This window comes from Orycteropus afer, unplaced genomic scaffold, assembly GCF_000298275.1.
Source record: "Orycteropus afer afer isolate SDZICR_OR568_19922 unplaced genomic scaffold, OryAfe1.0 scaffold00130, whole genome shotgun sequence".
NCBI classification, from domain to species: domain Eukaryota; kingdom Metazoa; phylum Chordata; class Mammalia; order Tubulidentata; family Orycteropodidae; genus Orycteropus; species Orycteropus afer.
In genome coordinates, this window is record NW_006921717.1 from 8,373,926 (window position 1) to 8,394,299 (window position 20,374).

General features: G+C 53.6%; 2 protein-coding genes across 2 annotated transcripts in view; one reads left to right on the forward strand and one right to left on the reverse strand.

Annotated features, from left to right (window-relative positions):
- The window catches only part of SLC15A3 (solute carrier family 15 member 3), a 45,913-nt gene extending 39,861 nt beyond the window's left edge, over nucleotides 1–6,052 (forward strand). The window contains exons 8-10 of the mRNA XM_007945021.2: nucleotides 2,044–2,202; nucleotides 3,582–3,737; nucleotides 5,898–6,052. Coding sequence (XP_007943212.2) covers nucleotides 2,044–2,202; nucleotides 3,582–3,737; nucleotides 5,898–6,052 — 470 coding nt within the window. The remainder of the gene's footprint in view (nucleotides 1–2,043; nucleotides 2,203–3,581; nucleotides 3,738–5,897) is intronic.
- Nucleotides 6,053–6,396: 344 nt separating this feature from the next.
- Nucleotides 6,397–20,374, reverse strand: part of TMEM132A (transmembrane protein 132A) — a 17,202-nt gene continuing 3,224 nt past the window's right edge. The window contains exons 2-11 of the mRNA XM_007944909.1: nucleotides 17,319–17,533; nucleotides 16,902–17,120; nucleotides 15,728–16,059; nucleotides 13,451–13,600; nucleotides 11,981–12,180; nucleotides 11,744–11,883; nucleotides 9,779–9,981; nucleotides 8,458–8,737; nucleotides 7,869–8,060; nucleotides 6,397–7,434 (exon numbers count right to left, since the gene is read on the reverse strand). Coding sequence (XP_007943100.1) covers nucleotides 6,397–7,434; nucleotides 7,869–8,060; nucleotides 8,458–8,737; nucleotides 9,779–9,981; nucleotides 11,744–11,883; nucleotides 11,981–12,180; nucleotides 13,451–13,600; nucleotides 15,728–16,059; nucleotides 16,902–17,120; nucleotides 17,319–17,533 — 2,969 coding nt within the window. The remainder of the gene's footprint in view (nucleotides 7,435–7,868; nucleotides 8,061–8,457; nucleotides 8,738–9,778; nucleotides 9,982–11,743; nucleotides 11,884–11,980; nucleotides 12,181–13,450; nucleotides 13,601–15,727; nucleotides 16,060–16,901; nucleotides 17,121–17,318; nucleotides 17,534–20,374) is intronic.

Sequence of the window (20,374 nt, forward strand, 5' to 3'; positions counted from 1 at the left end):
GGTGGCTTCAGTCTGTCTGTGGGGGGGTGGGGGGGTGGCCAGCTCCACCATGAGCTGCAGTTGAAGCTGTGGGCCTGTGCCAAACATATTCTCCACCTTCCCAGAGAGCTAGAGCTCAGAGACCCTCCTCAGAGAAACCAGCCTCCCCAGGTTTTAAGAAATGAAGAAACTCAAGCCAAGAGGGTCCAAAGGACTTTCCCCCTGGGATGTAAGCTCTCTGAAGGCAGGGTTTTGGATCATTTTTACTCAGTGTTGTATCCCCAGAGCCTAGAATAATGCCTGCAGGTGCTCAAAACTGTGTTGAATGAATGAGTTTTCCAAAGACACAAAGCCACAGCCACTTGGTGGCAAATGGAGCACTTCTTTTACTTTTTTAAAGTATTATTCATTGTCTTTCTTCTCCCATTTCAAAAGGATTTCAAGCCACTTATGGTAAAGGGCTCAGGGTCCCTGGGGGGCTCAAATGGTAAGCGCTATACCACTAACTGAAGGGTTGGTGGTTAAACCCACCACAGGCACCTTGGTAGTCAGGCCTGGTGCTGTGCTTCTGAAGGGTCTATGGAGCAGTTCTGCTCGTACATGAGGTCGTCACAGGTCAGGACTGACTTGACAGCAACTGAAACAGGGCTCCGCTAAAGCAGGCTTTTATGTAGTTGTACAATCCTGAGTCCTTTACACTTAATGACGGTGTGCTTCTGAAGTTACTCTGGGTCCCTGAGCCTCATCTTGAAGATAGGGACAGTAATTCTTTCAGGAGCTGTGCTGGGCCCAGGCTCTGCCCTCCTAGAACAGGGTCTAGCAGTGTGTTGAAGATAAAAGAAAATGCAGTCTATAAAGAACCTAGCAAAGTGCCTGAATCACAAGTAGGAACTGGAAAAATTAAAGCTCCCATCAGTATTGCAAGGAGGCATAGCGGTTAAAGCATTGGGCTGCTAACCAAAAGGTCAGAGGTTTGAACCCACCAGTCACTCAGCAAAAGAAAGATGAGACAGCTTGCTTCTGTAAAGATTTACAGCCTTGAAAAACCTATGGGGGCAGTTCTGCTCTGTTTTGTAGGGTCACTGTGAGTCAGACAAATCATTAAGTCACATTTAATGGCAGTGTGTTTTGTTTTTTTGTTATCAGTATTACATTAAAAGGATAAAAACCAATCTAGATTCTTTATCAGCTATGAAATGCTCTAATGCCTGTTGTTCTATTTCATTCTCACAATAATTCTAGGACATTTAGTCCTGCTCTTTGGATAAGGGACCTGGGTCTCAGAGAGGTTAAGTGATTTGCTCAAGGTCACACAGCTCGCTAGTGGCAGAGCCAGGATTAGAACCCAAGTCCATTAGCTCTAGGTCCAAAGAACTGACTCACAGCCACCCTGTACAGCAGAAGAGAACTGCCCCACATGGTTTCCAAGGCTTCCATCTTTACAGAAGCAGACTGATGCATCCTTTTGCATGGCGGCTGGTGGTTTCAAACTGCAAACATTTTGGTTGGCAGCCAAGTACTTAACCACTGTGCTCCTTAACCACTGGGCTCCTTAATACCATGTCCAGCTTCATTCAACTAGAGCACATCTGCCTCCCAAGCAACAAGGGGGATGAAGACAAGCTAGTCACCCTTGAAAGCCTGGTGAGAAACACAACTGCAATCCTTTCCATCACTGAGAGCTAACCAGACACACTGGGGCTCAAACCCAGCCTTGACCACTTACCTGCAGGTGACTCTTGGCTGGCTCCTCAACCTGTTTCTATTTCTTCATCTGGGAGAATGCGTATTAGATGGCTAGTACATAATAGGCTCTTGATTAATGAGAAGTGTTACTATTATGACACATAAAGCCTAGTTCTGAGCCTCCTGGCAGCCAAGGCAAAAAGAGAAGAATCAGAACTCAAATCTTGACCCCTCCTCAGGCCAGTATCCTCTTCCTTCCCTGCTGCCCAGTTGATTGATCACTGGCTCCTTAGCGAACAGCCACCATGTGCCCCGCTCCGGTGCGGGCTGAGCAGCTGGAGTGGCCTGGGCTCTAGCACCTCCCTCCCCACCCCCCAGGTTACTTGGAGCTGGAGCGTTTAAAGTATATCCGCCGCAATGAGACGGTGTCCCAGCAGATCGGGCAAGTTATGTACTACGCGGCACCGCTGTCCATCGGGTGGCAGATCCCTCAGTACCTGCTCATCGGAATCAGTGAGATTTTTGCCAGCATCTCAGGTACCCTGGAGCCCCTTCCTGCTCTCACACCAGTGATGGGCTCTGCCTGGTGGTGACTGGAAGTCAGAGAGCTCAGGGGCACAGCCTCCAAGGCTTGTTTGCAGGGAGGAAGGCACTGTGTTCCGAGCTGGTCGGCTTTCATCCACGGGTATCCAGGAGTAGCCAATTTGTGCCAGGCACTGCAATAGGCACTGGAGGTTTGGAGGAGAGTAAGACACTTTCACACCAACTTTCCATAGACCTCCAGTGCCATGTTCCCTGCCCCGTGCGTCTTCACAGCCGCTGTTCTCTCTGCCTTAGATTGAAGGTGAACTATTTCCCCTTCAACGCCGTCTTCGGCATGAGGCCCTCTCCACGGCCCTGTGGGGAGGGTGCTCCCTCACCTCCCGCGGTTCATCTCTAGTTCTGCACATAGGCCCCGGTGTTGTAACCATGTCTTGTCTCCCTGCTGTGCTGTGAGCTAGAGCTACAAGGCTGGGACAGGCTGTGCATTCAGCAAGGACCTGGCGCTCATTCAGCTGCCATACAGGGCTAGACTCTGCTGGGACATAAAGATGAAATGGACCCAGAGCACTCAGCGTGGTGGGGGAAACGGTCATGCCAACAGGAACCTAGTGGAGTGCTGTAGAAGTGACCAGAGAACTGTAGGAGTTGGGCTTTGGAGGAGACAGAACTCCACGGGTGGGGAAGGGCCTTACAGGCAGAGGCAACAGCATCAGCAAAGACCCAGAGGCGTGCCTATGCATACAAAGGCTGAAGGGAAGCCTGGTGAGAAGTGTAGGGGAGAAGGCTGGGGGGGGTACAGGGGCCTGGAGGTCATGCAGGACTGGGGGGGAGCAAGCCTGGATGTCGGGATTTCTCCTGAGAGCAGTAGGACCCCTCAAGGGTTTTTTGGCAGAGAAAAGGGCCCCATCAGAGATGGGGAGGGCAGGAGACAGGAGAGTTGAAGAGGATTTGCAGGGGTCTGGCAGGAAAGGCCCAGGGCTGGGGTTTGGCCAGGGCAGTGGGGACAGAGAGGAGAGTGTGTATTTGGAAGAGGTTTCTGCGGCTGAATCAGAATGATTTGGGGATGACACTGAACATGAGCAGAGAGGGTGAAGGGGAGAGAGAGGGTGAAGATAGGGCCTGAAAGGAGGTGGTCACTGAAATGGGAACCCTGGAGGAGGGAGAGGAGATGGAGGCAGGCTCTTGGGCAGCATGCCCAGAGTCCAGGTGGAGGTGTTCAGCCAGGATGGGGAAGCCCAGGCCAGAGGTGAGGGTGTCACTGGTGCATGCTGTTGTCACAGTCATGGGATGGGATGGCTAGGATGGAGGCGTGGGTGGCGGGGTGGGCCTTTCTGCTTCTCCACCAGCCTGTTGGCTCTCCTCCCTCTCCACAGGCCTAGAGTTCGCCTACTCAGAGGCCCCGAGATCCATGAAGGGTGCCGTCATGGGGATCTTCTTCTGCCTGTCTGGGGTGGGCTCCCTGCTGGGCTCTGGTCTTGTAGCCCTACTATCCCTGCCAGGGGGTTGGCTGCACTGCCCAGAGGACTCCGGTGAGTGTGGGACTGGGACAATGGGTGGAGGAAGGCTTGAAGAGGAGGTGGCCCCTGCAAAGTGCTTTGACCCCAGGCAGAATGAGCAGGGGGTAGACTCAGAGAACAGAGTTCAAGCCCACAGTTGGCCACTCACCCACAGCATGGCTTCCCCTCTGGCGACATGTTTCCCCAACTGCCAAAAAGGGAGTGTCAAAACAATAGGCTTCTAAGGCTTGTTCCTGCTTGTGAAATTCTGCCATTCTGGCTGAAGGGTCACTTTCCCTGCAGTACAGTCATGCACCACCTACATCCATTCAATATCCAACCACATACATGTCCATGGTCCCCTAAGGTTATAAGAGTTCAGACATCAATTGGCACAACACAGTCTGCGAAGACAATGTTCTACATCCTACTTTGGTGGGCAGCAACTGGGGTCTTCAAAGCATGTGAACAACTATCTAAGCTGCAACTATTGGTCTCTCCCTGTTGGGAGCAAAGAAGAGTGAAGAAAATTAAAGATGTATAGAAATAATTAGTCCAAAGAATTAATGGATCATTCAAACCCCATCATCCAAGACCCTGAGACCAGAAGAACTAGATGGTGCCCAGCTTCCACTGCTCACCACTCTGCAAGGGATCACAATAGCAGGTCCTGGATAGAATGGGAGAAAAATGTGGAGCAAAACTCAGAATCATTAAAAAAAAAAAAAAATAGCAGGCTTACTGGTCAGACAAAGACTGGTGGAACTCCTGAGACTGCGGCCCTTAGTCATCTGTCAAGCCTGGAACTGAACTCACCCCTGGGGCTCAACTTTGAGCCAAATGACAGACACTTTATAAAGTGAACAATAACACCTGGGACAAGGAAGTATGAACTCCTTCAACAGTCAACTATGCTTAAAACCAACCACACGAGATCTAAAGGGCAGCATTTCTATAGCCAAAGTTCATTCAGAAGTCAGGAAGGAATAGGAGAGGACAAATGGAAACAAAGAACTCAGGGAGGAAGTGGGAAAAGTGCTGTCACATCATGGGGACTGCAATCAATGTCATGAAACAAAATGTGTATCAACTGTTGAATGGAAAACTAATCTGCTCTGTAAATTTTCATCTAAGTCATGATAAGAAGCTCAATATAAGAGTCTACAAATCCTGATGGGATCACAGGATGTAGGGAATGCACTAGCTTCCCACATGCAATGCGCGTATCTCATGTCTCTTGCATACAAAGCCATTGTGCTGCCAAGCATCTAAGTACCTACAGAAGTATGAACATCTATACTGTACAGTGCGTATATAACCAAAGTACATGTCTGCATGTACTGTTACATGTCTGCATGCACTGTTACTGGCTTATCATGTACCATACTATCTTTTCTAAAAAGTTGACCATGTAACAGTGTGTGCTTTGACTCAAAGGCAGCAGCATCCAACCTCGTGGACTGCACGTCTAGAGTACTACAGCATTATGTTTGACTTTTCTTTAAAAGATATTACTGTGAAATGTGTGATGGCTCCCAGATACAGCGAGGCCAGTGCTAGTGACAACAGCAGCAAAGGGAAGGGTCGGTTTGTAAGTGAAACAGAAGGTGATGAAACAACACGAAGGTGGAACATCAGGGAACGCTACTGCTTGCGACTTAGGCATGTCACACTTGACAATCAGGACAATCATCAGAAACGAGGAAAAAACCATCCAAGCTGTTAAAGGATCGGCTCCACTGAGCGCTGCAAGGCTAATGAAAATGCCAAGGACCTGTGTCAGATGTGGAGAAATTGCTAACAATGTGGACTGAGGACCAAACACAAAATGAACCCCTCTCAGCATGCCAAGGATCACTGCTAAGGCACAAAGCTTGTTTGAGGCTTACAGAAGCAGCAGGACCAGACTAGGATACAGTGTTTGCACAACAGCCAAATCACATAACATCCTACTTCACAGAACATATGAGTGTGAAGGGCACATGACTGTATTTGTGTTTAAAGAAAATTTCAAATGAACTAGGTAAAGGGGAGCTGTAGGTAACATAAGAGACACTCGGGACAGCCAGACACCAGAGGGGTCCCTGCCCCGTGTCTTCAAACCCCACTCACTTCCCACGGGGCCAGGATGAGGGCAGGCGCAAGGCCAATGAGCCCTGCCTTAAACCCAGTACCAACCCCTCTTTTCCCCAGGGAACATCAACAAATGCCACATGGACTTCTACTTCTTCCTGCTGGCCGGCATCCAGGCTGCCACGTTCTTCCTCTTCCTCTGGATTGCTGGCCGCTATGAGCGGGCAGCTCAGGCCTCAGCCCCCAGAAGCTATGCCAGCAGGGACAGGGGCTGAACAGGCCCTGCCCCACGCGTCTCCCTCCACCAGACATCCCCACCCTCATCTCCCTCCACGGGACACAGGGAACAGCAGCAGTCCCAGCTGACTTCCTTCTCGTTTTATTCTGTACCCAACAAAGGGTGAAACGGTTCCCATAAATAAGGGGCATGAGCCCTTCCTCACGACCATCGTCTAGGACAAGGGGCAGAGGGCACAGGGGGCCTGGGTGGGAGTCCTTGTGAGGGGACCAGGCGGGGGACTTGGATCAACAAGCACCGAGCAGGAGTGGCAGGCAGGGAGCTCGGTAGGACCCCGGCTGGTGGCTGGATGATGGCGGACCCGACAGGCTAGCGGAGGGGTCAGGAGCTGCCGCGAATCCTTTCCATGTAGTTTCGAAGCTCCTCGGGGTCCTTCAGCCCCATGTCCTCACACACCCAGCGAATGTCCTCCTCTCCCGCCACTAGGATGGACTGCACAGCAGGGGCCCCTACGGGCTCCTCGGGCAGCTGGGCTGGGGGCGCTGGTGAGAATGTCACAAACTCCACACGCTTCCGCCGCCCCCCAGGTTCCTTGCGGGCCAGGGTGCTGCAGGAGCTGGGGGTGCCCTCAGCAGGGCCGGGGGCCAGGGCTGGGGCCTCCCCTCCTCCCCCGCTCTCACAGGGGCAGCCCCCCTCCCCCTTGGCTGGGCCAGGGGGCCGCCGGTCCAGCTGGCGGCTCAGTTCCTCCTGGTCTGTGCCCAGCCAGACCCAGTTGTGGGGCTGGGGGGAGGCGGGGTCGTTGGCGCTGTCGGGAGCCTCCTTACGTTGGTAGCGCAGCACGAAGACCACCCCGTTGACCAGGAAGATGAAGATGGCCAGACAGAAGACACCCAGCAGGGCGTACATGCTCAGCTCTAGGTCAGTGACCCGTTGAGGGGCAGGCACCATCTCCTCCTCCTCCTCTTTCTCCCCAGCCTCAGCATCCTTCTCCCTGGCCTCTTCCTCTGCCTGCTCAAACTTACCCCTCACACTCCTGCTGCCTCCCACACTGCCCACCACCTGCTGTTCACCACCCAGGCTGGCCTCCGTGGCCGGTGGGCTCCAGGCAGGGCTGGATGGGAGGGCGGGGGCCGGGGTGGGGGCAGGAGGCAGTCCCAGCCAGGCAGTGCCAGAGGCCAGGGGCACTCGGTGGCGTCCCCGGCGGCAAGGCTCGGCCGGGTGCAGGGCCACATGCAAGGGCAGCCCCTCAGTGCCTGCCCCACTCACCACCACCCCGAGCTGGGCACCCCGCTCCTCAGCTGGCAGGATGGCGCCGGGCTCCTCTGCAGAGATGGACAGTCCCAGGTCACGGCGGTCGTAGAGCTCAGCGGGGGCCAGGGTGTGGTCCGAGAAGGACAGCCACAGGGAGAGGGCCACCTCCTGTGGGGCACACGGACACAGGCAGAGACACGCAAGGGCACGCACGCATGCACACAGAGACCACTCCCACAGAGACAGGTCACATGGAAGAGAGACCAGAGAGAAAAACAAGACAGGCAGATGGACACAACACAGGGAGAGAGGGGACCGGTGTCAATCACCCATCTGCCCCTCAGCCCCAGGGTCTGGGTCATTGAGAGGGTCCTCAGTTAGAGCCATCTAATCAACCTCCCACTGCCATGCTCTAGCCATCCATTGCTTGATCACCTCCAGCCATGGAGAGCTCACTATCTCACAGGAAAGTAAGTCCTCATTCTGAAAACACTAGGGTGAGGGGTGGAGGTACCACGGCTCCCTTCCTCCCATCCACCTCCGCCATCAGCCCCCATCTGGAGATGTTCACCTCCCCCCTCCCCCCGACCCCCAATTGTCACCTGCTTTGGGGCGGGGAGGGCTGACTGTGCCCAGCACGTGGCTGTGACCTCCCCAGGGTGGTTAGTGCCCCGGCTCAGGGCCAGCGATATGCCCATCACCGGCTGCACCCGCAGCTCCAGCACCGAGACCTTGTCATCCGTCACAGCCAGGGCCTGCTCCCCCAGGATGGAGTCAGACAGCGGGGAACTCACCTGAGGGTGGAAGAGAGGTGCAGGGACTTGTGTGCTGACAGCCCTTCTCCTCTGTGAGACCTCAGACCCTGATCCCTGCATGAGACCCCCACACTTCACACACCAACTATGTGAGCTCTGCATACGTGGATGGCAGTCCCACACCTAGGGGACAGGTCCCTCGTTTCTCAAGATTCGGACCCCACGTGCCTTCACCCTGCGGTCATACCTAGTTCCCCATCACGTAGACCACCCTCTCCTCAGTCAACCCCCTCAATTCTTTCTATGCAGACCTAGACTACACACCTCTCCAGGTACACTCTGGGACCCCCTACAGGCTTCCCACTTCCCACGCATTCTGGGAGCCACCTACATCCTTCTCAGTGGAGCTCCCCTCCAGCGCCACGGCTCCACTCACCTCGATGGAGGTGACGCCGGGCTCCCTGCCCACCAGGACACGACCGCCCTCCAGAGAGGCTATGCGTGGGTCCTGCACGCGGGCGTGCGGCGCCACAAGGTGGGACACGTCCAACAGCCAGTCGGGGCCGAGCAGGTGGGTGAGGCGGCGGCCGCCGTCCAGTGGATGGGCCGCGAAAGGGGCGAGGAAGCGCACGCCGGCGCGCTGGTACTGCAGGCGGCAGCCGCGGGCGCGCCGCTCCGCCTCCTCCCCTCCTGCCGCAGCCTCCGGCTCCGCCGCCCTGCGGGAGGGGCAGCGGGGGCGGGGTAAGCCCGGGCCCCGCCCCCTCTCCATGACCGGCCGAGGACTCCGCCCTCTGGAGATGCCAGGCTCCTCACGGTGCGTGCCCCTGCCCATCAAAAGGCTCTGGGCTCTTGTTATGTGCCTTGAAGTCCGCCCGACTAATAGTGACCCCTCCTTGGGTTTCCCAGGCAGTATCACTACGGAAGTAGATTGCCCAACCTTCTTTCAGAGGAGTGGCTGGTGGGTTTGAACCGCCAGGCTTCTGGTTAGCAGTCAAGTGCCTTAGGCACTATGCTACCAGAGCTTCTAGTTCATCAAATTCCAGCAACAGGTGCACCTGTGGAGTCATGGCACCTTCCACCTGGAGGCTCTGAATCTTCAGCCCCGCCTCTAATTGGTTCTTGGGCTTTGCTATCAAGCCGCTGACTCCTAACTGAATCATTGTCATTGAGAAGGAAGCCACGGGCTTCCTTTCCAAAGACCTGGGGCCTTCTGAGCCTGGGATTCTGGTGGAAGAGCCTTCAGGGTTTATCCAACATGTACTGAGTGGGGTACCACCTTAGGCTTTGAGGATACAGCAGTGAATAAAATGACCAAAACCAAAACTGTCCAGTCAGTTTGGATTTGTGGCGACCCACGTAGTACAGAGTAGAACTGCTCCCTGGGGTTTTCTTGGTTGTAATCTTTGTAATAAAATTGCCAGGCCGTTCTTCTGCTGCACGGCTGCATGGGTTGGAACTGGCAACTTTAGGTCAGTAGTCGAGTGCAAGTCAGTGAACGGAATAGAAAATAAAAACCACCAAAAGCCCTGCCTTCGTGGAGTTCACAGTCTCAGGGGGAAGGGAAGGGTACGCAGAACACCAACAGAACTACCGTAGACAGAGAAGAGGCAGGGAAGGGGGCCAGGGAGTTTGAAGGCTGGCAGTTTCAAACAATGTGGTCAAAGCTGGGTGGTGAGGGGCAGGGAAGGGCAGGAAGACCCAAGCTGGGGCCCCTGGCTGTGTGCCCTCGGCCTGCCACCTTCCCAGGCCTCACTTACCCGTCACTTGGGCCGGGGACTCTCCAGCCTCGGACCTGCTCCAGGGTGGTGTCAGTCAGCTCGATGCGCAGGGGCAGCAGTGGGGCCCACACCGTCAGCCTCAGTGAGGCACGCAGCCGGCGCCACCAGAAGTCCACCCGAACTCCCCGAGCACCGCGGCTCTCCTTGCCGGCCACAAACACGGTGTCACAGGTCTCAGACACCTGTGGGAAGGCGGAGGATGGGGGGATGGACTGAGCAAGCTGACAGGTGTAGGCCAGAGAGGGCGGCCCTGATGCTAAGACAGGGTATAGCTGGAAGCCAGCTCCGTGTGTCATGGTGGTGGTTTGTGGGTTAAACCACTATCTTTAAAGATTTCACTTTGTGTCCAAGACCCACAGCCCCTGGAGGAACCAGGCCCTTCTGTGTGTTTCCCTGGGGCTCACATGGGGAAACATGCAATCGTCTTCCTCCTGGCAGAGGAGGGGTATGAATCGGGCTCCTTGTTAGGCTGGCCTCTGCCATTGGGGTTAGAGCCAGGGGACAACCAGCTATGGAGATGCAGGCAAGCAAGGGCCCTCAGGTGGGAACAGGTAGGAGCCCCATGCCTGTAGGCAAAGTGCCACCACAGGGGGGGAAAAACACCTTCTCCAGTAGGGTGGCCAGGATTCGTGTGAAACAGGCTCCCTACGTTCCATTTAGAACTTCAAAATGTAGAGAGCTGTCCTGCCCTTTTGTACCTCATGGGTCATTGTGAGGCTCGCAACCGCAGTGATAATAATTTAACCATTTTATATTACTATTATTAGGAGCTCCGGTAGCATAGTGCCTAAGGCATCTGACTGCTAACCAGAAGGCTGGCGGTTCAAACCAAATCCTTGCTATGCTTGCTAGCCACTCCTCGGAAGGAAGGTTGGGCAATCTGCTTCTGTAGAGATACTGCCTCGGAAACCCAAGGAGGGGTCGCTATGAGTCGGATTGACCCATTGGCAGTTAGAATTAGAGAATTACTATTATTATTTCTACATTATTATGCCGACAGCAGTAGCTAGCACTGTTGCTGCTGGCTCCTGTCCTCTTACTGTTGTTAGCTGCTGTCGAGTTGGTTCCAGCTCCCAGAGACCCTATGTACGAGTGAACCAAACACCGCCCCGTCCTGCGCCAGCCTCACAGGCCCCGCTGTGCAGGAGCCCACCGTTGCAGCCACCGTGTCAGTCCATCTCATTAAAGGGTCTTCCCCTTTTTCACTGACCCTCTGCTTTAGCATCCATGATACCCTTCCCCAGGGACTGGTCCCTTCTGACAACATGACCAAAGTAGGTGAGACAAAGTCTGGCCATTCTCGCTTCTAAAGAACATTCTGGCAGGTACTGTCCTAGGCACTTTGTAATTTTCACAATAATCATAAAACATACCCATATTATAGTGTAGGAAACCGAGGCTCAAAGGTGAGACCTGCCCAAGAGCCGGTAGATGACAAAGCTGAGTTTCAAACTAAAACCTTCTGGTCCTAAAGTACCTGCCCTTAACTCTCCCGCATCAGCTTATCTGCCAACGCAGTTTGTTGTTGTTGGGGGAACGTCAAGGCGAGGTGACTCAATGACCCTACGTGTACAGAACTGCTCCAAGGGTTGGCTGTGACGCTTTGGATGCACTTCACCAGGCCTACCTTCTGAGGCACTACTGTGTGGGTTCAGACCACCAACCTTTTGGCTAGTAGTTGAGTGCTTAACACTGTGTGCCATCCAGGGACTCTGCCAATGCAATGATGAACGTGAAAGTGCCTTAGCTGGGGGCTCTTGGGGTTACTGGGCTACCACCTGACTCTGGCAGGAACAAAAGGTGAACTGGGGTTCCCCTATGAGGTTTCTGGTCTCAAGGAGAAGCAGTTCTCATGGGGACCCAAGCAGGGAAGGACACAAAGTGGGGTGCATCACAGCACACGCACAAATGCATACTCATATGGGGCTAGAACATGCCACTCACCTGCAGGACCTGTGTGTTGGCCGACTCACAGCCAATGTGCTCCGTCACCTCCACCAGGGCCCCCCCACTGTCTACGGTGACAAGGCGCACAGGGACATGTTGGGGCACTCCGGTCAGTGGTGCCGTATTCACCAACTCCTCTGCCTGGGGGTGCAGGAAGAGCTCAGTCCCAAGCCCCTCAGCTGGTGGGGCCCCTGGGACTTGGCCCCCACCCGGCCAGGCAGAGGTGGGGGCTACTTGCCTTGGCCAGTGGAACGAGGGCTCTTATGTCCCGCTCTGACACCAGGATCTCCCACACCATTTTGTCCTTCTCTGCTTCGGGGGCCTGGCCGGGGTACTCCAGCTGCCACGTGACAGGGCGAGTGACTGCCACACCCCCGCCGGTGCCGTTCTCCACCGCAAAGTCCACCCACAGGAACTCAGACAGTTCAAGGGCACTGCAGACAGAAGAGAGAGGAATGCGTGTTTATGAGCTACCAGGCACTGTCCTGAGCGCTCATGTGTTCCCGAGTTAGGCACTATGATTATCCCCACCTTACAGATGAGGAAACAGGTACAGGGGTTTTCTCACTCATCCAAGGTTCCATAGCAAGTAAGCGGCAGGGCTGGGATCTGAACCCAAACATCCCAGTTCCAGAGCCCAGGCTCTTATCTGTTCCTGGAGCTCTCCGAGATCCGTGTGGCCATTAAGCCACCTTCCAGTCTTTGCTGGCTTCCCTTGCCCTCTTCAGCCCCCTCCACTCAGACAGGTGCTTTCCAGAGCCATTCGAGTGGCAGGAAGCACACAATGGCAACTTCCTTCAAAGAGGGAGTTCCACTCCAAGTCCCAGGGCTGAACACTCAGCCTTCTGTCCAGTAGCCCTCAGAGCTCCCTTTGATCAAATATGTGCCAGGAACCATCTAGGTGCTTGATATACAGCATCTCGTCTACTGTCACAAACCCTGAGTGCGGTATTATTACCCCCATTTTACAACTGAAGAAACTGAGGCAGGGCAGGTGGGGGCAGGGCAGGGTGTGGAGTAGGAGGTTTCCTGAATGTCCAAGGTTATTCATCCAAAAACTGTCAGGAATAGGATTCCAGCAGGGGCTCCGAAGGTCAAGGCCTTGACCCAGGCTTAGGACAGGAATAAGAAGAGTTTACTCCTTAGAACGATCAACCATGGGAGATCAGGAGGGCAGTGTTTGCACAGGGAGATAGCTCGGGGGCAGGAAAGAAGGACGCACTGGGAAGAGGTAACTACGGGGAGGAAGTGGGAAGAGAGCTGTCACAGTGTGGGAAATTACAGTCAATGTCAGGAAACAAAATGTGTATGAACTGTTGTATGGAAAACGAATTTGCTCTGTAAACAAAGAAGACGGAGAATTCATGACTGTTGAGAACTGTAGGGCAAGCTGGGCTTTTTTCAGGGGAATTATAAAGGCCCAGAAAAAAAGGTCCATGTGGTAAGGAGGCAGGCAGGCCAGTGGCTGTGAGGGCTCTGACTGGGTGGTCAGGATAGGTTGGCTCACAGACTCACACAGTACCTGAGACGTGGCTGGGGGTGCACGTACAGCGGCTGAATGAATGAATGAAATGATACACCTGCCGTGTGGGGCTGCCTTGAAAGTCTGTTCCTGCGTCTGCTCACATGGGGAAGTGAAGGCATCGTGGCAGCTGCCTTTGGGCCCCATCCATCTGCCCACCCCCAGGAAGGAAGACTGCCCACCTGGTGTCTGGCCCCGGAGACCCAGCACGGTGGCAGGTGATGAGACTGGTATGGTGCTTGGAACTCTTGAATCGATCCAGCTTGGCAGTCCAGAGGGTGGGCTGGGCTGGGCGGGCGGCCGTCACATGCAGCCCCTTCTTCACCTTGATCCTGGGGAACAGGACACAAGTCCAGTGTGTCAAGGTGGGTGCCGAGCCATGGACTGGATCTGAGGGGGAAGACAAGGGATGGAGACCAAAGACTCCAGCCACATGTCTAGCCTCCCAGGCGCTAGTCTGAATTTCCTCCTCGCCCTCCTCGGCCTGCTCTCAGAAGGAGCTCACCTCAACACAGGTCATGCCATAGCCTCTCCTAGTCAAAGACCACTTATGACTCTCCACTGCCCACTGGTCAAGTCTCAGCCTGGCACTCAAGGCCCACCAGGGTCTGGTCCAACATCATCTTCCACTATGACCTCTCCAGGCACTTTTGGTTTCAACCACACCCACCTTCTTCCCCATACAGGACAGCCGTCCATGCCTCCAGGCCTTTACTCAGGCTGAGCCTTCTGTGGGCGTGCCCTTCTCTTCTTTACTGGCTCATCTTCAGTCCTCTGACAACTCCAATGGCATTTCCTTCAGAGAGCTTGTCCTGATTTTATGTGGTGAGGGAATACGCGCCCCCAGCCTCCACGGCCCTTTGTCAGAGCACACAGACCTACATGCCTTCCAATCCCGCTCATGCCGTCTAGGTCCCTTCCCCACCCTAGAGCTCCTTGGTGCCAGATGGGGACCAAGCCTGTCCTCTTGGTACCTTCAGAGTGGAGATACTCTTAAGTGTCCGGGAAAGATGTGGTTAATGAATGTGTAAGTGCATGAAGGAGGAAGTGAGTGATGGGGTGGCATAAAGGGCACCCACAAGACACACTGGGAGGGGACACCACATATGGGAGAGGCAAGTCACACTCTGCCAATCCTGGCTAATGGGCTGGGTGGGGAGGCTACTCTGGGGAAAGGGATACAAAGGGGAGGGCCTTCCTGTGGGGAGGAACAGGTATCTCCACAGGCAAAGGAGCTGGAGAAGGTGTGTCCACAGGCAAGGGTGGCTGGGGCGAGTACCCATCTCTGGGGCATCACACCACAAGCCTCCTCCCCATGGCACTGCTCTTTCCAGGTTCCAAGGTTTCCCTTCTCTTCCCTTTTCAGAGCCTTGGAGCTGCCCTGTGAAGTGGGCAATGTTAGCCCTGCTGGACAAAGGTGTCTCAGAGAGGGGTCTTAACAGCTTGGGAGCAGCCATCTAACATACAACAATTGTTCTCTGTTAGCATGGAACAGCCGGGGAAGAAGACCCAGGGATCGGAGAAAGAACTGGACTGCAGGTCTGACTGCGTCCATGACCTCCTCCTAGCCAGGAGACCAGAAGACCTGGGTGGTACCTGGCTACCATTACTAAACATTGTGATCAAGGGATCAAGTTCCTACAAAACCCAGACTTACTGGACCGACTAAGACTGGAGGAACCCATGAATCTGTTGCTCTGAGAAAACCTTCAAACCATAAACCAAACTATCCCCTAAAGCCATCCTTAAGCCTGTTTAGCTAAACAAGTAAAACATGTCTGCCATTGGCTGTTGGGCCCTTGTACAGGATTATCTGTGAGATCAAATCGTCAACGGTAACTGTAAAGCAGAGATGACAAGTTTAGGGGGTAGCGAATCTAAGACAAAGGAGCTCAGGTGGTGTAGTGGTTAAGGCATTTGGCTGCTAAACAAAAGGTTAGGGGTTCCAACCCACCAGCCACCTTACAGAAGAAAGAGAGGCAGTCTGCTTCCGTAAAGACATAGCTATGAGTCAGAATCAACTCAATGGCAGTGAGTCTGACTTTGGTTTAAATCTAAGACAATGGGTAGAGAGATATGAATAGAAACAGAATGGTGACACAATCATGAAGAATGTAACCAATGTGATGGAATGGTACATGGAGAAACTGATGACTGTGTATGTTCTACTATATATATTTTCACACACACACACACACACACACACACAAAGGTATCTCAGAGAGGTACCAGGGAGAGGAGGCCCTCCCTACTTTTAACTCCAAGTTCAAGGCTGTGCCCTTCACCAGTTGTGTCTGCTGCCACAGCAGCCATGGCTCTCTTTATGTGGAGGGATTTGGTGCACAGGTGTTTTGCAGGAGTTCAGGGTTCCAGCAAAGATCCCAAGAGGAGCAGGGACCAGCCCAGTTTTCCTGGAGAGGTTCCCAGCCCCACACCCTGCCCCCAGGTCCGGTGCTCACCGCAGAGTCAGGAGGCTGGCTGTGAAGTTGTGCCGAAGAAGGAGGGTAGCACTGAAGATCTGGCCGGGCCGCACGGGCATGTCGGGCACTCTCAGAGTCACAGCTTCATCCAGGGGCACCTCCTGGTACTGCGGGGGGTCTGCTGACCGCAGCTCCACGCTGCCCACTGGGAGGGCCTGCTTCCCAGGGTCCTCCCCGCCGCTGGGGCTGCAGCCGCCAGGGCCCTCGGCTATGGGCTCCAGTGTGTAGGCCAGCTCGGCCCGCGTGGCGGAGGCCTGGGAGAACCAGTGTGAGGGGAACTCCAGCTCCACCACGCAGGCGCCCAGGGACGGCTGTGGAGACATGACAGTCCTGCTTGGCACGGGGGACCGGGGTCGGGTAGGAGGGGATACCCAGCACCTGTGGCAGGGAACCAGAGCTGGAAGGGCCCATGAAGACAGGGCTAGCGTGGGCCAGAGATGCGTCACAGGTGACAGTGCGTGGCTCGTGACATGGGACACAGCTGCAGGACATTCTTCTGCCTTGGGACATGGTCTCATTCCAAGAGCCTCACCTGAACTATGCCCAGGACTGCCCTGACAAACTCAGCTTCTTGTCAGCATCCCAAACCCACTGCCCTCAAGTCGACTCCTATTCATGGAGACCTTGTGTGTGTAGGACAGAACTCTCCACACAGTGTTCTAGGCCTTTCAGAAGGGGATCTCCAGGCCTGTTTTCTGCGGCGCCTCTGCGAGGGCTTATACTGCTAAGCTTTCGGTTAGTAGTCCAGCACTTAACCATCTGCAACCCCCAGGGATGCCCTCAGAACCTCATAGCCCACAGAATACCTCTCTCCAATGGATTCCTGTACTAGACCCCAACAGTGCAGCCAGCAACCATAAAAGTAACAGTGACAGCAATGCACATGTCTGCTGAGTGATTATGCTGGGCCAGGCGTCATGCTAAGAGCTATTCTTGCGTCACTCCTACCCCAGATGAGGTTGGAATTGTTATTACGCCATTTGACAGATGAGAAAACTGAGGTTCACACACAGTGGGACTAAACCCTCTAAAATGACCTTTCACAGGCCCCTGGGAAAGCTCTTGGAGCAGAAACTCCCTGGGAAGGCTGAGCTCCTTGCTCCCCACCCTGGGACCACTGTAAAGGCCAGCTGACGTGGGCCCACCCACTCACCTGGAAGCGGCAGGCTCGCTGAACAGTGCCTGCAGGGTGCGTGGCGTGGAGCCGGGCACAGGGAAGGCCGCCGGGCCCCGGTGGCCAATCCTGCCCTTTGAGATGGAAGAGGACACGGGCATGGGGCTCCGCAGGAGTCACGGCTGCTTCTATAGACACAGCCCGCACGTCCCATGGTACCGGCTGCTGCTGGGGCTCAGTGACCCTGGGAGGGACCACCTGGAGGGAGAACGGGAGAAGGATGCCAGGCTTCCAGTCTCTCAGGAGACAGCCTTTACAGGCCTCAGTGTCCCCCATCACAACCACTGCTAAGCAGGGAGCCCAGTGGGTGGACACCGGGGAAGACCCCTGAGCCACACACAGCAGACTTCAGGCTCTGAGTCCGTTAGCCTGGGAGTCCCTGTGCCCCGTCCTTACCTGCTGAGTGGCAAAGGGTGGGTAGGAGGCCCGGAGGAGCGGCTGGGCCCTGGGCCAGGGCTGCAGGAGCAGAAAGGTCTCGGATCGGGAGCCCAGAGAAGAGTTGGCTGGCGGGTAGCGGCCCACCTGTTGCACGCGGAAGTGCTCAGGGCCATCCAGGAGTTCCAAAGCTGCTGGCAGGTAGACAGGGTCCAGGGGGTCCTGGTCACAGCCCACTGAGGAGGGAGAAAGGATGAGGATGGTGACAGCTCCCAAGCTGCCAGAGGCGGACTTGGGCTCCACCCTAGGGCCCGGTGGTGATGGGCAGTAGAGGTAGACGTGGGGCAATCTCCCATTTCACAGATGATGAAACTGACTGAAGGAGTCCCATGCAAGTAACATGGAACAGAGGCAGGATTTGAATTCGAGTCCAGGACTCACTCCACAACCCTGGGAGCCAGCTTCCAATCCATTCCTTCTTGCACATCCCATGGTCCCTGGCCTTCCTCCTTCCAGCAGAACATTCTCAGTACCCCCTCATCCTCCATCCTTGCCCCTGCTTACTTGCCTCTAACGCCAATATGGCATACGCAGGGTATGACTCTCCCCAAACAGGCACCCCAGGAACTGCCATGGCAACCCCAGGCCACCTTCCTAAGCTTGCTCCCTTCTGCCCTCTCCCAGCTGGGTTTAGGAGTACAAGAGTGGCATGGGGGATGCTGAAAAAGTTTGTGAAGCCTTGGGAGTGCCTGGGTGGTGGGGTGAGGACCATGAACCTGGGGAAATAGCTATGGTATTCAACAACCTGGATGCTGAAGGACCACTCAGGACATATCTGAATTGCGCCAACTGGCTATTGTTGTTGGTACTGTTGAGTCAATTCAGACTCCTGTTGACCCCGTGTAACAGGGTAGAATTGCCTCATAAGGTATTCTTGGCTGTAATCTTCATGGAAACAGATTGGATGGGTTTGAACTGCTAACCTTTCACTTAGCACAAGAGTGCTTAACCGTTGTGCCACCAGGGCTTCTTAACTAATAATTAGTCCTAATACTAATTAAGGGAGCTTTGGGGTAGTGCCCAAAGCATTTGACTCCTAACCAGAAGGCTGGCAGTTCAAACCCACCAGCCACTCCTCGGAAGCAAGATGGGCAATCTACTTCCGTGGAGATACCGCCTTGGGAATCCAAGGAGGGGTCACTATGACGTCAGTGAGTGAATACTAATTAACATGTTTCTGAACACATGACTATATTCAGGGTGCTATTACTATTTTACACAGTTTACATGTACTAACTCTTTTCCTTTTTGCAAAAACTCTATGGACCATTGTTGTTAGGTGCCAAGGAGTCAGTTCTGACTCACAGTGACCCTACGTACAGCAGAACGAAACACTGCCCAGACCTGGGTCATCCTCACAACCATTGCTATGTTTGGGTCCACGGTGTCAGTCCATCTCATTGACAGTCCTTCTCTTTTTCACTGACCCTCTACTTTACAAAGCATGATGTCCTTCTCCAGGGACTGGTCCCTCCTGATAACATGTCCAAAGTACATGGGACCATATAGGGTGAACACTGACGTCAGGGAGATACACTCCTTGAAGTGATCAATCATGGGAGAACAGAAGGGCAGTGTTTGCACAGGGAGATAGTTGGGGGTGGGGAGTGCATGGGAGGGAAGGACACAGGAAAAAGGTAACTACGGGGAGGAAGTGGGAAGAGAGCTGTTACATTGTGGGGAATCGCAGTCAATGTCATGAGACAAAATGTGTATGAACTGTATGGAAAACGAATTTGCTCTGTAAACTTTCACCCAAATCACAACAAAAATTACAAAAATTAATAAAAAATAAAATAAAGAGGTCTTTTGCAGCAGAAAAAAAAAAAAAAAAAAGTACACGGGACCAAGTCTCCCATCCTCACTTCTAAGGAGCATTCTGGATGTACTTCTTTCAAGACAGATTTGTTCGTTCTTTTGGTGGTCCATGGTAGACAAGTCCATGGTAGACAGGCAGTCCCCGGGTTACAAATGAGATCCATTCCTAACTGTCTTTAAGAATTTGTAAACCAATCGGAATAGGTGCATACAGTTCTCACTTAGCCATATTTTAGAGCAAGAAAGGGCTCAAAGCCTTCTCAATGACTTAAAAGCTGTATGTGCAGCAAGTGAACGTGAGCGTGACAAAGAATTTGTTGAAAGTAGGGCTTGGTCAAGGAGCTCTGATGGTGCAGTGGCTAAGGCCTTCTGCTGCTAACCAAAAGGTCAGCAGTTGGAACCCACCAGCTGCTCCATGGAAGCAGCTGAGACCGTCTGCTTCCGTGAAGATTTACAGCCTTAGAAACCCTATGGGGCAGTTCTACTCTGCCCTCTAGAGTTGCTAGGAGTCCGGATTGACTGGATGTTGGTAGGAGGGGTTGGTTCAATGGTTTCAAAGTGAGGACAAACTTACATAATATAAGGGCAAGCATGACTTCTCCTTAAGTTGGATGTTAGGAACGCTGAGACTGTTTGTATTCAATATTCTTCACCAACACCACAATTCAAAGATATCAATTCTTCGTCATCTTCCTTATGCACTGTCCAGCTTTCACATGCAAATGAGGCGAATGAAAACACCATGGCCTGGGTTAGGTGCATCTTGGTCCTCAAAGGGACATCTTTGCTTTTTAACACTTTCAAGAGGTCTTTTGCAGATTTGCTCAGTGCAGTATGTGGTCTGATTTCTTGACTGCTGCTTCCATTGGTGTTGATTATGGATCCAAGTAAAATGGATCCACGATGACATCTTCAATCTTTTCACTGTTTACTGTGATGCTATTTATTGGTCCAGTTGTGAGGATTTTCATTTTCTTTATGTTGAAGTGTAATTCATACTGCAAATTGTAGTCTTTAATCTTCATCAGTAAGAGCTTCAAGTCATCTTCACTTTCAGCAAGCACGCTTGTGTCATCTGCATATCGCAGGTTGTTAATGAGTCTTCCTCCAATCCTGATGCCGCATTCTTCGTATAGTCCAGCTTCTTGGATTATTTGCTCAGCATACAAATTGAATAACTATGGTGAAAGGACACAACT